The sequence below is a fragment of the Aquarana catesbeiana genome, linkage group LG13 (genome assembly GCF_042186555.1).
Source record: "Aquarana catesbeiana isolate 2022-GZ linkage group LG13, ASM4218655v1, whole genome shotgun sequence".
NCBI lineage: Eukaryota > Metazoa > Chordata > Amphibia > Anura > Ranidae > Aquarana > Aquarana catesbeiana.
This window is the reverse complement of record NC_133336.1, coordinates 52,209,628-52,226,950: the sequence shown is the minus strand read 5'-3', so window position 1 is coordinate 52,226,950 and position 17,323 is coordinate 52,209,628. Positions and strand designations below refer to the sequence as shown.

Genomic DNA, 17,323 nt, shown 5'->3' with positions numbered 1-17,323 from the left:
ATGCTTTGGACTGGGAGGGAATGCAGGCCTGGGACATTTAATGTTGTGTTGCTGGCTGCTTAAATTTGTCACCATTTTCCTAGCCACCTGTTGCAAGTCTGTCACACATCTGCTAGTGCGTCCTCTTAAGTGATTTCTCTGTGTATGCGCAGGCCATTTTCTTCCTCTTGGCAGCATTCTCTTGGCCAGAACTCAGCTCTGACAATGCAGCATAGCGATATTTGGATGTTTCCTGGGTTCAGCAGCTTATAGTGCCTGATGCAGAAGTCATCACCCTTCCCTCTTCACAGTAGCAAAGGTTTTTGGTACCCCTTAAGGAATACTTTACATCGCACGTGGCCAATTACAAGTGCAAGGAGTCGGGTAGCTTCTCTAGTTTAGACTCAGCTCATGGCTGTTGCTGTAGAGTTTTTTTCCTGTTTATATAAGGGAGGAGTCTTCTTGTGCCATATTATGGTCACTACCTCAGCCTTTTTTGGAGGTGATAGATACCACGTGTCACAAAAGGCATACGTGAAAGATCCCTCCCCTTTCTGAAGAGACCCTGGTAGTGCGAATTTCATCCTGGCTTACAGAAATCATATCGCATCATATACATATCATTATATACATGTTTACCTTTTATTGATGCTGTACATTTGTTGAGCTTTATAGCAGTCTCAGTTTGCATGCCCAAAGGTCTTCCCTGTCTTGTACGGTGACCAGCTGCACCTGGAAAATCTCTGATCCTCCAAAATGTTTTAATCAGTAATATCCTGTTGAGGTGGGTTTCCTGAGAAAATGTACAGTCATATTGGTGGACCCAGCCATTTCTTATCAATACACTAATGTGGCAGATTATACTGTGTTAATAAACCCAGCTTTCAAAAGGCTACCCCCCCCCACCGGCCCTTTATTTTAATTGCACTTTATGCAAAGCTGCCACCTGGTTCTACTAGGGGTATATTGAGACCTCATCTGATACCAGCTTGGGGATAGGGTATTGTAGGCAATACCCTGTTCGGTTATTTTCATGAGACTTTTTGCATTTGTTTCTGTGTTGCCCCTGTTTTAGTTGAATGACTTTTAGACATCCCAAAAGTAAACGACTTCTTGAAATTTTAGAAAAATTTAAGAAATTTTGTTTTTTTATGCTTAGTAAAATACTTTTCTGGAGTCCTTTTAAAAGACATGGGTCCTACCGCAATGTGTTCAAGATCATGCTCAATACTCTTTGCTACAAACTAAGCCATGTTCTGGTAGTGGGTGGAGTTATCCTAGCTTTGCCTACAGTTTTTTGGTGTTTTTTTTTTGTTTACCTTTGTCCAATCCTCCTTTAGGCATCAGAATGAAATAACTTTCTGCTTTCAGTGGACTTCAAGAAAAGGATTTTACAGTGCGTACAAAAATCCTATTTTCAGTATTGTTGGATAATTTTTATGCCCTCGCAGAATACCTTTAAAGTCTGATGCATGTCTTGTTCCCCTTGACTTCATTGGGATAGCGTGGTTTTAAACGCAAACTCAAGGGCATGGCATATTACATAGGAAGTAGTAATAGATTAAAGGGGTTGTAAACACTCGTGTTTTTTCACCTTAATGCATCCTATGCATTGGAATGTTCTGTTTTTGTCTTTCATGCGTTTGCCCTTCCATGCCCTCCTTTCTGTGAAGGCCAGTTATAGGTGGAGGCAGGGGCCATTTGTAACTTTTTTTTTTTTCTGGCCAGTGTGAGGCCTCAGGAGTATGTGTTTAAGGCCGCTCAAGAGCATGTCCCGTTTTTCCTCTGTCATAGGTCATGCATATAAGAAGTTGCCTTGAGCTAATCTTTGGCAGAGATGTTCCAGGAAAAATATTAGAACTTTAGGATGGGCAGAGGCTTTGGACATGCTGTTGTAACTACAGTACCCATTTTAATTTTTGTCAAGGTGGTATGTTGTAAATTGTCTTCCATTAATTTCCTTTTTGTTTCTTCTTAGAGCATTTGTGGAGTTCTCTCGCAATCCCACAGACCGGTTTAAGACTCTCTCTGCAGTTAATCTAGCGGTTAAGATGGCAATGATGAAAGTTCCTCTTGCATTGAATGTCCATTCTGCCGAGGACATTGAGAAAAGTTCTAAAGAAGTCACTGATTTAAAATCAACCAGGTAATGTATATTGGACATGTTTCTAAGAAGTTTGGTCTCTTAACCACTTCCTGACGTCCTGATATAGGTATATGCTTCACAGCCAGTGTCATTAACACCGTGACAGTGTATATTTTATTTTTTATTTCAGGTACTTATATAGCGCTGTCAATTTACGCAGCGCTTTACATATACATTGTACATTCACATCAGTCCCTACCCTCAAGGAGCTTACAATCTAAGGTCCCTAACACACATTCATACATACTAGGGACAGTTTAGACAGGATCCAATTAACCTACCAGCATGTCTTTGGTGTGTGGGAGGAAACTGGGGTACCCGGAGGAAACCCACGCAGGCACAGGGAGATCATGCAAACTCCAGGCAGGTAGTGTCATGGTTGGGATTCGAACCAGCGACCCTTCTTACTGCTACCCACTACACCACAGTACTGATCACTGTATGAGTGTCACTGGTTCCCACAAAGTATCGGTTAGTGTCAGATTTCCCACCATACTATCGCAGCCCTGCTGTAAGTCACTCATAACCGCCATTACTAACATAAAAGTAAATAAAAATTCCAGTATATATACAATAGTTTGTTTTGTGTGAAAGTTATAACATCTACAATCTATATACTCTTATTGGGATTTTGTTTTTCCAAAAATATGTAGCAGAATACATATTGGCCTAAATTTATAAAACATTTTTTTTTTTTTTAATTGGATTTGTGTTATAATAGGAAGTAAAAAATATTGTTTGTTTTTTTTTCCCAAAATCCTGTTTTTTTTTTTTTTTTGTTTATAGCGCAAAAAATTAAAACCACAGTGGTGATCAAATGCCACCAAAAGAAAGCTCTATTTGTGTTTAAAAAAAAAAATGTTTGGATACAATGTTGCAACGCAAGTGAGTTAAAATGACGCAGTGCCAAGAAACAAAATAGCAACTGCTCATGGGGGGGGGTTGGGGGGCAAATCTTCCAGAGGGCAATTGGTTAAATACAAAACCTGATGACCATTATAAATGTCTTACATGGCCACTATAAAAAAGTAAGTATAAGGCGTATTTTACAGACTGGGCATATGACTTTTGGCTCCGTAATTCCAATGTCACTTTAAATATTTACTTTTTTTGTATATGTTAATTTTAAGATTTGTTGTGGACTTTCACAAGCAGACAGTAGAACCACTTCATGTTTCCCAGACCTTTAAAGATCTGTCGGGTACCATTGAAGGGCTTGTTTTGTCTATCAGTGTTACTGAGGTAAGTGCTCCAGTATAAAGAATATCAACCTATTTATTGCAGCCCCGATTTGCCTTTTTTTTTTTCTTCTCTTGCCTCAATAGTTGTACATTTTTCTGCACAGGTAGTTGAAGTCGGCCATTTCTGGGGCTATCGTATTGACGATCGAAACTCTGATGTGCTTGGACTTCTAGCTGCCGATATTAACCACCAGGAACTATTGCCTTTGTCTACACGTCCTCATCCAGATATGATTTGTTTGGCACCATTTAAAAATTATGACAATCCACAGTACTTCAGAGCCCAGATATTGTACATATCTGGAAAAGAGGCAGTGGTATGTTCCATCCAGATAAACCCGAATGCTGTTGTGTGTGTCAATTATGATGGAAAAAAATCAATTGCTACTATTGGTGTAGTAAAGATGTTCATTTTTTTTTGTTAAAGGATACAGGATTTAGTTATTGTTATTTATTCAGAAACAATTGAATTGTAGTGTCACCTATAAAAAGATTATTTTTTTAAATTTTGATTTATCTCTATGTTCCGTTCTCCACAGATGTGTTTTTCTTTTTTTTTTTTTTTTTTTTTTTTTTTTTTTTTTTTTTGTCACGCTACTTGAGCTGATCTCTACACTGCAGCTATCCAAATCGTCTTGGAGGCCAAATGCAGGCCTTGTGGTCCAAAGATTGTGGTTTAACACATGCCCCCACTTATTACCACCCCCCCCCCAAGTTCTTTTGGAAACTTTAGCTTTAAGTAGGACCTTCCCTCCCCTTTAGTGTAAAAATGGCAATGATATATAGTGGATTGCAAATTTACAATTACCTATGTCAACGCTGCCTTTCCTACTTATGGGTCCCTTTTCAGGCTACCTCTTGCACAGCCATTCTCTGCTCTAGCTTTGCCATTTCTTAAATTGTTGTCCTACATATACATGCAATGGAACGCATGACATCATGCACCTTGTCTTGCGTATGTCCTGTATGACGTTACACTAATCCTTTTTTTAAAAAGATTTCCCCCAAGATCATGGGGAGAAAGGTGGTTGTTCTTGTTTTGTTTTTTTTTTTTACTTTGTTTTTTTGTTTTAAACGGAACAAATTTATCAGTACAAATAGTAGATACATAAACAGCAATAACATGGTAAGAAAGTAAAACCTCAATATCGCTATATATTATCTGTTCAAGATCATACATGACATGATAGAAGTTCTCCACAGGAAAGCTGCGGCTTTCCTGTGGAGGTGAGTGCAGAGGACACAGCCGACAACGGAAGCCCCATAGTAACTATGGTTGGTAGCTATATATATATATATATATATATATATATATATATATATATATATATATATATATATATATAATTTTAGCAGAGACCCTAGGGATTAAAATGGCAATTGCTGCAATATTTTATGTCACACTGTATTTGCCCAGTGGTCTTTCAAATGCAATTTTATTTTTTGGAAAAAAATACACTTCAATAAATTTAAAAAAAAAAAACGAAACAGTAAAGTTGGCACAATTTTTTTTGTTTTAATGTGAAAGATGATGTTACGCCGCGAGAATCGTGATCTATCCTCTAAGCAAAAAAATCGTGATCCTCGTTTTAGCCAGAATCGGGCAGCTCTAGTTCCTAGCACCAAGTGGCCCCGAGATACGGGGCCCCAAAGTCGGGTTGCAAAATGTAATTCTCTGCTCTGCAGCAGTTAAAATTTATCATGCTTATCAAATAAACGCTTCTAGACGCAAACGTGGCATGAAAACGCGGCAAAACGGGCATTTCTAAACACTGGTTTCAGCTTTTAAAAACATGTGTTCAGCAGAGTTTGCACCGGTGTCTCGTGTGCATGAAGCCTAACTATGAGTGAAAAAAGTTTTTGTTATCATTCATATTCTCTGAAAAACGGCCAAGAAATCATACATTCTGCCAGGATATATAAACTTATGAGCACAATGGAAAAACCCTTTTAGAAACTGATCCCACGCAGAGCTCTTAGCTGCGGCTTTCCTGTGGAGGTGAGTGCAGAGGACACAGCCGACAATGGCCTCATAGTAACTATGGTTGACGTCACTTCCCATTCATTTCACAGCTGTAGTCGGCTGTATACTGTGCAGAGCTTCCGCCGCTGGAGACCGGACCGGAGTGGCTTCACAAAAGCTATGTATACCGATTTCTTCTTTACAGGGCTAGATAGGTTAGTGTTAGATCGTGGATGTCTGTAGATGTAGTGATTTTAGTGTTAGGCTGGACTTCTCCTTTAATGCATTCTAAGCATTAAGGTAAAAAACATTCTGTTGCACAGCATCCCCACCACTTTGCAATTTCCTAAAGTAGTAAAAATGAATGTGCTTGCCAAGAATTGTCAGAACTCACTCTCTTATGAATCCTAGCAGCTTTGCATCTCTAAAAATAAGATTCACCAAAAAATAAAAGCCAAAACTCAGTGGAAGACCATTCCTTAGTACAGCAAATTAAAACTAGCAATATTGCATTTACATAATGGTTTTCAGCGTATCACAATGTTGTGGTTAGAGCCAGTTATAGATCCAATGTCAAAGGAGCACTCTACCCTCTTCTAGACAGCCTGAGGGGGGAGTATTGCAAGTTCAAATGAAAGTTTGTTTAAAAGATACTTAAAAAAAAAAAAAAACACTATTAGCTTTGGCTGAAGGGTCACCTTCCTCTATTTACATGTTTTGGGTTCAGAACCCCTTCCTCAGAATATCTAGAATAGCTGTTCATCAGAATATAATACCGGTGCTCTATTTTTCATTTTCTCTTTATCTTACATAGGAATGCGTTAAAAAAGCATTGTGCTCACACACCAAGTGTTTTAAAACTTTGTGAATTTTTGGTAATACACTCTACCTTTTTATTTAATGTACTTTTTGGGTAATTTTGGTTAATTTTCCATTAGGTGTTTTTTGTGGACTATGGCAATCAGTCGAAAGTTGAATTGAGCTCTTTGAGGAAAATCCCCAGCCATCTTCTGGATCATCCTTTTCAGGTTAAGTTATGTTTTTTATTTATTTTTTTTTTTTTTAATGAAATGTTCGGAAACTTGCATACAGAAAAAGACAGGTGGGGGAAGGGAATGGTAGGGGAAATAGAGTGTAAAACAGAAGGGTTTCTATACCGTCTAGTTAAGATCTTAAATTTTGTCTCCAGAGGTATAACACAAATTGATGATTTTAGGGAAAATTGTATGTTTTTGACATTGTTTAGATCCTTCTCCCATCTCTGAAGATAAGGGGGTTAGCATTCCTATTCAGGAGAGGCTAATAAAAAATACAGCACAGAGTGAATCCTTAAAGTGTAAGTTCACCTTTACAGAAAATCTGTAAGGTGAACTTAAAGTGGACCGGTCCCGCTAACCTGGAGTCCAGCGATCCCCCGCACTGACAGCTCATATGGCCGCTGTACCGGCCTGAGGATTTGTAATTCCAGTGGCTTTCTCTCCTCTTCGCCCATGGTGACAGGACGGGCTACGCAGGTTTTGATTCCGACCAATTAGAATGTTTCTAAACCTACCTTCTGACGAGGTACGTTTTGGAGATGAGCTGCGTGGGATTTATAATATAAGCCCTGTACTGGTGAGGCAGCGACCTAATGTTTCCTAGCGGGTAATCGCCGCGCTCCAGGTCAGCGGGACTGGGTTGGGGGGGGGGGGTCCTCTAAGTTCACCTCTCAGATCTTTCTGGAAAGGTCAACTAACCCTTTTATAGGACTTTAATTACTTAAAGATGGCCAATGTCTAGAGAGGGCAAAGTGTGAGGCTTGAAAACATTGTGAGGATAAACGTAATTTGAAGGATCCATCTCATGTCCTTAGAGTAAACCATGGGTTGCCAAGAATGAGATATGGAGGGGAGCTTCCAGGAGAGTTCCGATGTCACAAAAGTGTGTGCACATATCTGAAAAGTGGTGCCAATCATGGAATTGGTTTGTAGATTGGAAGGCATATCTGTAAAGCACCAAGGGGGCCAACAAGTTGTGGAGATAGCTTCCATGATTACTGGCCAATGTGAGTAATTTAGAGCTGAAGATGTCCATTTAAATTAAATTGTTTTGATTGACTGTGTACAAAAGTGTAGTGCTAATGCAGATAAATAATGCAAAAATTGTGACATGATCAATCTACTGATAATCTGCAACGTAAACATACATAAAGTGCATTCTCAAATATTTTCACAATATATACATAAATTATGTGAAAATGTGTACCAACTACCCAGATAATAGGTTAAATATTGTAGTCTAAATAAGTTCAAGGTTCATGTCTTCAGGAGAAGAATCCAGTAAAAGCTGGCTTCAGATTTCTGGAGGAAAAAACAAAAATTCCAGATGGTATTCGTGTGGAAAGAAAGTTCAACGTCAACCAGGAAAATTACTTCCAGTACTGTACTCACATTAAGACACTCCACAGCTTACCAGAGCATGTTAACCCTCAGGCTATGAGTGGTCAATTGTGCATAATGGGTAAAAAAAAACATCCACCTAGGTCAAGCCAAACAATCAACCCAGCTCTCCAAACAAGATCTCTTCCACTTTCCAGGTACAGCGTGCCACTTTCTTACACTGGAGAGACTTTGTTATCAAGGATGCTAATCAGCATATCCTAAAATCTTATTCGAACAGGACAGCATGGGTGGCAGTCTTTGAAGCTGGGGAGGAGTATTGCAGTCCTTTGTGGTCCAGGGATCATGGTCATCAGGGAAAGCCAACTCCGCTATCAACATTCTGGAGTGCAGAGCAATACGGATGGCTCTGCAACATTGTAGACCTCCCTTTTTGCCAGGACAATTTATTAGGGTGCAAGCACAAATTGCCATGGCTATGGCATACATCACCCACCAAGGGAGTACCTGGAATCATGCAGCCTTGAAAGAAATAAACCAGATAATCGAATGGACAGACTCGCTATCCTGCAATCTGTGTCTGTTGTCCACATCCCTGGAGTCAACTAGAAAGCCATCTCCATTTAGATCAAGGGGAATATGCCCCTCACCAGGCCTCCAGATTAAAAAAAAAACTACCCCTATTTGTGACCAGGACCAGGGACCCTCAAATGTTAGCATCAGATGCTTTGCTGATCTCCTGGCCTCAGTTCAGGCTAAGCTATTCCTTACCCAGTTCAAATTCTTCCTCCTCTGCTCCACAAAATAGAACAAATGAAGAACCCAGTGATTCTCATTGCAACATAATGGCCCAGAAGGCTACTAGGAGACCACCTCTGGCTTCTTCATTGCAGGCCAGACCTGCTGTCTCAGCGCCCCTCTGTTCCATTCTGGTCCCCAGTCACTGGCTTTTTTTTTTTTTTTAATATAATTTTTATTGAACTCCAATAAAGGGTAAGCCCCCATCATTACAAGAATAATATGAAGATAATTGAGATTGTAAACATGTAGTTCAGTTCGTAATTAATTGCTGTACTTATTAATTTATCACATTACTCATTGGTACAAGTCATGACAGAAATTGCAATTGGCTTACTCATTAGTAACTAGCGTAATATCACTATAGCATAAGTGGAAGGGGGCAACAGGATCTCCCCAATATCATTTCCTATTTTCTTAAATAGCAGAGAGTAAGAGATAGACAAGAGTAGAGCAGAAAGGAGAAGAATAGAGGGGAGAAGGGGAGGGAAGGGCAGGGCAACTATGGCTCACAACCGTAGCAACAAGCAACCACTTAGTGCTCATGAGGGATCTATGTTCCAAAGAGGGTCTTCCTCTCATCGAAGAGAATAAAAATGTTCCAAAGACTCCAGGCCTTTGTGTATTTATCACATTTATGTTGCGCTAGACTAAATCCTCCATCTTGTTTATATCCTCCACTTTCTGCAGCCAACTCGCAGTGGTCGGTGGGCATTGCTTTTCCCAGTAAAGAGGTATACAGGACTTAGCAGTGTTTTGCAAGTGCCGTACAATCAATTTTTTTGTAGGTATTAGCAGGGATTTTTGATAGATGTAATAGGAAAAATGCCGGGTCATCTGGTATCTTGCATTCTGTGAATTTTTGCGTAATGCAGCGGACATCTCCCCAGAAATTCGTCAATCTAGGGCAAGACCAGAAGATGTGCAGCAATGTTCCCTCGGCAACGCCAACAATGGTCTGACGTGGCAGGGTAGTCTAGAGGGCGTGAGTGTGTTTTGGAGAGGACTTTGGGTAAAAGATCAGTCCCAGAACAATACTCTTGAAATGTCGTCAGCTGGCGAGAGAAGCTCTGGGGATCGGGGATAGAGTGCAGGAAATGGTATAATTGCACTGCATTCCAGAATGAAAGTTGGTAGGGGCCCGAAGTGTTGGTTAACTCCAGGATGGAGGGCTGCCGCCCCGCAGTGACTAACTTAGCGGCGTGGTCACAGTCTGAGTTACGCAAGGTTTTGAATTCTGCAGTTTGAAGGCCTGGTGAAAATTGTGGATGTCCTATGGTTGGGGATAATGGTGATTTTTTTTTTTTTTTTTGTCGTGAGAGAAGCTTGCAGGGCCCTCAGTCACTGGCTTTACCAGCATAGCTGTTGAAGCCCAAGTCTTAGGCTTCATGCCCACGGGCATTTTAAACTAGCTGTAAAGCTCTAGTACCGACGCCAGGAAAAAAGCGACGTTAAAAACGTGATTTTATCCACGTTTTGCAGTGATGTCAACGCCTGTTTCACCACACTAGCTTTCAGCCACGTTTCTCTGTCTCTATTCAAAATCAATGATTCCCTATGGGAGCCCATTGATTTGAATAGAAGTCACACCAGAAGTAGGATCAAGATGATCCAACTTGTGGTGCGACTTGTGTGTTCAAAATCTTGAAGGGTATCCCCACCAAGATGTAAGAAATTTCGCGTGAGGCCACCCCCCCAAGATGATACCAGACCCTTCAGTCTGGTATGGATCTTAAGGGGAACCCCCCACGCCCAAAAAATGGTGTGGGAGGGGTCCCCCCAAGATCCATACCAGACCCTTAGCCGAGCACGCAGCCCCGGAAGGTCAGGAAAGGGTGGGTGGATGAGCAAGCCCCCTTTCCCCCCCAGACCATACCAGGCCACATGACCTCAACACGGAGGGGTGCTTCGGGGGCAGGGGGGCCGTGCGCCCAACCACCCCAAAGCACCGTATCCCCATGTTGATGAGGACAAGGGCCTCTTCCCGACAACCCTTGCCGTTGGTTGTCGGGGCCCCCAGATCCCTGCCCCCCACCCTAGGTGAATGAATATGGGGTACATGTTGGGGGCATGTGGCCTGGTATGATCCTGGGGGGGCGCGCGCGATCGCTCTCTCCCCCCTTAACTGAACTTCAGAGCTGCATGCTCGGATAAGCATCTAGTATGGATCTGGGGGGGCGGGCATTTTCTGGCTGTGGGGGGTTCCCCTTATGATCCATATCAAACCAAAGGGTCTGGTATCGTCTTGAGGGGGGGGGGACCTCACGCAAAAAATGTTTTTTTACATTTTTGCCAGGGTTCCCTTTCAAGATTCTCAGCACACAAGTCGCACCGCAAGTTGGATAATCTTGATCCGACTTCTATTCAAATTAATGTTCTCCCATAGGGAACCAATGATTTAGAATAGGGGCAGAGAAACGCTGGATGAGGCTTAACGCTGTGTATACAGCGTTAAGCCTTATTAAATTGCGTTTAAACCCTTTTACCCACATCAGGCATTTTTACAGCTCTAGCACTGGAGCCTCAAAGCGCTGGTTCTGGGTTTTTATTTGGAGCTTAAAACGCCTATGCCACTTACAGCTCCTAAATGCCTTGGGCATGATGCCTTAGGCTAACATGGAGAGGCGTTTTTAAGCTGTCAAAAATGCTCCTAAAAGCGGCTGTAAAAATGTCTGTGGGCATGAGGCCTTAAGAGACAGAGGGGTCTCTGAGTCTGTCATTCCTACCTTGCTACAAGCAAGAAAAGCCACTTTCAGAAGATATACAATGGTATCTAGAAATCCTTCTTTGATGTGATCACAGGCACTTAAAGGGGTTGTAAAGGTTTGTGTTTTTTCACCTTAATGCATCCTATGCTCCCCCATTTTACTTACCTGAACTCCTTCATTCAGTCAGTGGGGACGCGCTGTCTTTCTCCACGGGCTCCCGACTCTTGATTAAATAGATTGATGGCAGCGCAGCCATTGGCTCCCACTGCTGTCAGTCAAATCCAATGACGCAGGGGCATGGCCGAGTCCGGCATTCTGTGTCTATAGACGCAAATGCTGGACTTGGGAGTGCGCCTGCAAGGTAACCCCCTCGGGGAAGCACTTCTCCAAGGGGGTTAGCAGATGTCGGAAGGAGCTGCAAGAGCCACCGTGGGACCCCAGAAGAGCAGGTCCGGGGCCACTCTGTGCAAAATGAGCTGCACAGTGGAGGCAAGTATGACATGTTTAAAAAAATAAAAGGCCTCCACAGTCACTTTAGATCCCAAAGATTACTCTGTACTTTGCATTCCAGCCTTCCTACAACCAGGACTTTACAAGAACCCAGCCTTAAAGTGGTTGTTAGGTCAGACATTACAATTCCTGGCAGCCCCTCTTCAATAACAAGGTATTCTACATAGTTTTGTTTTTTTTTTTTAATTCAGCAGCTAAATATCTTTTTTCATATCGCCAATGTGCGGTTACATGACCACCCGCTGCTCACATTCCCCGATCTACACACTACAGTGGGAGGTTCTGAGTGTCCCCTCTGACCTCACTTGACCGCACATCGGCAATGTAAACAAAGGCATTTAGCTGCAGAATAAAAACACACACACACTGTAGTACACCTTGTTATTGCAGAGGAGCTGGCAGGAATTGGAATCAGTAACTTTTTACAGACGAAATTGCGGCGGGGATGCGGGGAGGAGACAGCTCACTACACAGACTCCCGAGCTGACAGGGAGAGAGAGAGGAAGAAAGGAGAGCAGCGGGATGACAGAGGCACATAACCTTACCACAGTGTCATGGAGCAGCAGCCGTTATTACTGTGGTCAGCACACTAAGTGGGACAAAGGAACAGGCAGAATCAACCAGGTATATGACAACATAGCAAGGGACAAATGACACCGCAGACGCGCTATGTGGTTTAACATGCTTTAAAGCGTAATTCCACTTTTGTTGAGAAAAGAAACATTCCCCTCTGTGTGATCTATGTACATTACAAGGATTATAACTAACTTTGTTGCAGATTCCTAACTTTTTGCTCTGAAGAAATCACTGTTTGTTCCTCTGTGCTCCTGTGTAGAGTGGGTTTAGTGGGAGTGGTTTCAGAATTCTTAACCAGCTGTGCACCTGCAGAGCACTAATGAGGAAAGCTGCTGGACCTGCATCCCTTTAGACGTGTTCCTATTGGGAGTATCATACCAAAAATAACATTTTTGTTCCAGGGGATGCCTGAAATCTGACTATCTTAGAGCAGACTTCTGGGGAAATCTGTGAGCCAATCAAACGTGGCAGGAAATGTTTCTTGGGGTGTTCTGTACACATTCTGTGTACAGAACAACTCCAGTTAGCCAAATTGCATTGTATTTTCCAAAAATTACAGCGGCTGCAGATTGAAAAGGAAAGGTAATTTTTAATAACATTCAATTACAATATGACTTGTGTTGCAATTGTATAAGCTATATTATTTTTTCTTTCTTTGCTATTTTTTTCCACCACAAAAGTGGAGTTAACTTTTAACCACTTGCTGACTGGGCCATAGCAGAATGACTGCTACAGCGCGGTCTGCTAATTCTAGGAGAGCGTACGACATCCTCCCAGAATTGTGCCTCCGGACTCTGCGCGTCACGGAACAGGGTAAAGGGCCAATGACAGCGGCCCTTCACCATGTTATCGCTCCGTCCACTGACTGAGCGATAACTTGTCAACAAACCAGAGCATGTCCAGTTGAGCTTCTCCCCTCACACCGATCAGTACAGTGTATGAGGCGAGGAAAGAGCCAGTGCAGCAGCGCTTGTGGACTGGATCTGAAATGCCCACCACCCATGGCTCGTGCATGCCCACCACCCATGACTCGTGCATGCCCCATTCATGCTTATCCATGCCACCTTCATGCTCATCCATGGCTCACACATTTTCATCCATGCCCATCCGTGGGCTCATTTTTGCTCATCCATTGGCCTGGTTATGCTACATCTGTGCCACACCAGTACTCATCGGTGCCACATTCATGCCACATCAGTGTTCATCGGTGCAACATTCATGCTACACCAGTGATCATTTGAAATTTATGCTCATAGAACACCTGATTGTGCTCTCTGCATGTTGGGCCTGTGTGTGTGGCCAGACTGTGGAAAAGTGTCACACGTGGTTTCGCCATACTCAGGAGTAGTAGAATGTATTTTGGGGTATAGGTGCAAGTATGCATATGCTGTGTGTGAGAAATAACCTGTTAATGTGACAATTTTGTGACGGAAAAAAAATGATTTGCAAAGAATTGTGGGAAAAAAATTACAACTTCTAAAAACTCACCATGCCTCTTACTAAATACCTTGGAATGTTTACTTCCCAAAAACGGGTCATTTGTTGGGGGGGGGGGGGGTGTATTTGTATTTGGCTTGTTGGTGTCTCAAGAAGTGTGATAGACCGGCAGTACACCAGGGGTGATCCATTTTCAGTCACTGGCACCCTCCCCACACCCATCTCCAGAAATTCTATGCAACTGCAGGAGGTCAGCAGCAAGAAACGGTGAAGGAAATGCGTTAAGCTATTTGAGATTGCTTTAGCAGGTTTAAATCTTTCAGTTAAGGTTTACATTTATTTTGACTTGCTTGATATAAATATATATTGTTTGTCGTTGGAGCTGTATAATCACACTGTTCCACAATTCAGGCCCTGGAGTTCAAGATCTGTAAGATGCGCCCATCTGCAAAGTCAATGATCTGTGGAGAGCAGTGGAGTCGTGAAGCCTGCTCGAAGTTTAACTCCTTAGTTAATGGTTCTGCTCTTGTGGTGAAAGTTTTCTCCATTGTACATAGTATTCTGCATGTTGATGTCTACCGCTACGTTGAAGAGCTTGAGGAAATCAGCATAAGAGATATACTTATTGCAGATGGTTATGCCGAGTCTGCAGAGGAGACATTTGAATCAAAAGTATGTAGTTTTACTGAGCTTTATCGTGTAATTTAGTATTATCTGTGTTGGTATATAGAAGAGAGAGCTTCTATTTAGGACCTCTATGTGCCAGAGAACTTGCTTGTTTTGTGAAATAACATTAAGCCCGGGTTCACACCACAACGGGCTGCGGATCGCACAGGAGCGCTGTGCGTCCCTGTTCACCGTTTCAGGGCCGATTCAGTGCCTGAATTCGGCCCTGAAACGCAGCCAAAGACGCACAGCGTTTTTGTGCAGTGCGCACCGCAGCCGCCCCGGAGATATGTGAACTGGCTCCATAGGGAGCCAGTCACATTCTCCTGCTATGCGAATTAGAGGTGCGGAAACGCTATGCCTCCAAGCCCATAAAGGTTGGGGAAATGTTAAAGTGTAACCTGAGGGGAGAAATAATATCTAGTATGTCTCTACAATAGATGTGCACTGGCAAACAAACACATTGTTAAGCCATCCCCCATATAACTCCACCTTCAACCATCATGCCTCAGATTTTTGCTAGTGTCCTAGGCAGTTGGGCACCTCATTTCGATTGAGAAAAATGCAATAACATTTTTTTTTTAATTAATACGTTTACTTGCTACACTTTAGATATTCTTTACTTTGGTGACTGCACTCAAGACTTTGAAAAATGCATCTTGAACTAATCTTAACTAGGGATGAGCTTCGAGTTCGAGTCGAACATCGGCTGTTCGCTGAACAGCGAACAATTTGGGGTGTTCGCTGCAAATTTGAATGCCGCGGAACACCCTTTAAAAGTCTATGGGAGAAATCAAAAGTGCTAATTTTAAAGGCTTATATTCATGGTATTGTCATAAAAAGTGGGGACCTGGATCAATGTAAAAAAAGTTTTAAAAACGGCCATTTTTTCGGGAGCAGTGATTTTAATAATGCTTAAAGTGAAACAATAAAAGTGTAATATCCCTTTAAATTTCGTACCTGTGGGGGTGTATATAGTATGCCTGTAAAGGGGCGCATGTTTCCCGTGTTTAGAACAGTCTGACAGCAAAATGACATTTCAAAGGAAAAAAAGTCATTTAAACTACTCGCGGCTATTAATGAATTGCCGGTCCGACAATACACATAAAAGTTCGTTGATAAAAGCGGCATGGGAATTCCCCACAGGGGAACCCCGAACCAAAATTTAAAAAAAAAAAAGACGTGGGGGTCCCCCTAAATTCCATACCAGGCCCTTCAGGTCTGGTATGGATATTAAGGGGAACCCCGGCCAAAATTAGAAAAAAATAAATGGCGTGGGGTCCCCCTCAAAATCTATACCAGACCTTTCAGGTCTGGTATGGATTTTAAGGGGAACCCCGTGCCAAAAAAAAAACTGCGTGGGATCCCCCCAAAAATCCATACCAGATCCTTATCCAAGCACGCAACCTGGCTAAATACAGCAGGAGCCTCCCTCCATGCCATCATGGATGCGGAGCGGCCCGGAGAAGAAGACGCCGACACCGCGGAGGAAAATGCCGGACGAGAACACCGGAGGAAGAACCAGAAGATGGAGGAAGAAACCGAAGGAAGAAAGAAGAAGCATTTAAATAAAGGAATTGTCAAAAACTGTCTCTTGTCATTTTTAAGATTTTTTAGTGAAATGGTAGGGGTACAAGTACCCCCTTACCATTTCACACAGGGGGGAGGGCCGGGATCTGGGGGTCCCCTTGTTAAAGGGGGCTTCCAGATTTCGATAAGCCCCCCCGCCCGCAGACCCCCACAACCACCGGCCAGGGTTGTGGGGATGAGGCCCTTGTCCTCATCAACATGGGGACAAGGTGTTTAGGGGGCTACCCCAAAGCACCCTCCCAGTGTTGAGGGCCTGTGGCCTGGTATGGTTCAGGAGGCGGGGGCGCTCTTTCGTCCCCCCCTCTTTTCCTGTGGCCTGCCAGGTTGAGTGCTCGGATAAGGGTCTGTTATGGATTTTTAGGGGGACCCCATGCCTTTTTTTTTTTTTTAAATTTTTGCCGGGGTTCCCCTTAATATCATACAAGACCTGAAGGACCTGGTATGGAATTTAGGGGGACCCCCCCCCACGTCATTTTTTTAATTTTTTTTTTTTAATTTTGGTTCGGGGTTCCCCTGTGGGGAATTCCCATGCCGTTTTTATCAATTAACTTTTATGTGTATTGTCGGACCGGCAATTCATTAATACCCGCGAATAGTTTTAAATGACTTTTTTCCTTTGAAATGTCATTTTGCTGTCAGACTGTTCTAAACACGGGAAACATGCGCCCCTTTACAGGCATACTATAGACACCCCCCAGGTACGACATTTAAAGGGATATTACACTTTTATTGTTTCACTTTAAGCATTATTAAAATCACTGCTCCCGAAAAAACGGTCGTTTTTAAAACTTTTTTTGCATTGATCCATGTCGCCTGGGGCAGGACCCAGGTCCCCAAACACTTTTTATGACAATAACTTGCATATAAGCCTTTAAAATTAGCACTTTTGATTATTCATGTTCGTGTCCCATAGATTAGAACGGTGTTCGCGTGCTCGAACGAATTTTTTGCCTGTTCGCAAGTTCTGGTGCGAAGCGAACAGGGGGGGTGTTCGGCTCATCCCTAATCTTGACACAGCAGCTGTCAAGATCATTGTATCCAGCATTTTTGATAGATCTGTTCAGACTACGCTGGACTGGAAGATTGTGGGACTAGCCTGAAATGTGACCTTAGGGCACTTGGCTCCACACATCGTGGTGCTTTTCAGATGTCTGTGTACTATTCACTGCAGAGCACTGCCCCAGTGTATATCCCTTGCATAGATTCTAATGTGACCCAGTCACTAGAATATTGAGTAAGGCCAGCCGGGCTGAAGCACTGGGAGCTACCTCACAGTTCGTACTGTTGTGTGTCATTTTAAAATTCCTGGAAAAACGATGACAATGTCCCAG

At 42.7% G+C, this 17,323-nt stretch overlaps 1 protein-coding gene across 1 annotated transcript in view; it reads left to right on the top strand.

Moving 5' to 3' along the window:
* Positions 1 to 17,323, top strand: part of TDRD9 (tudor domain containing 9) — a 393,320-nt gene that overhangs the window by 302,502 nt on the left and 73,495 nt on the right. Inside the window, exons 25-29 of the mRNA XM_073609957.1 lie at positions 1,958 to 2,125; positions 3,256 to 3,367; positions 3,471 to 3,683; positions 6,268 to 6,357; positions 14,148 to 14,408. Coding sequence (XP_073466058.1) covers positions 1,958 to 2,125; positions 3,256 to 3,367; positions 3,471 to 3,683; positions 6,268 to 6,357; positions 14,148 to 14,408 — 844 coding nt within the window. The remainder of the gene's footprint in view (positions 1 to 1,957; positions 2,126 to 3,255; positions 3,368 to 3,470; positions 3,684 to 6,267; positions 6,358 to 14,147; positions 14,409 to 17,323) is intronic.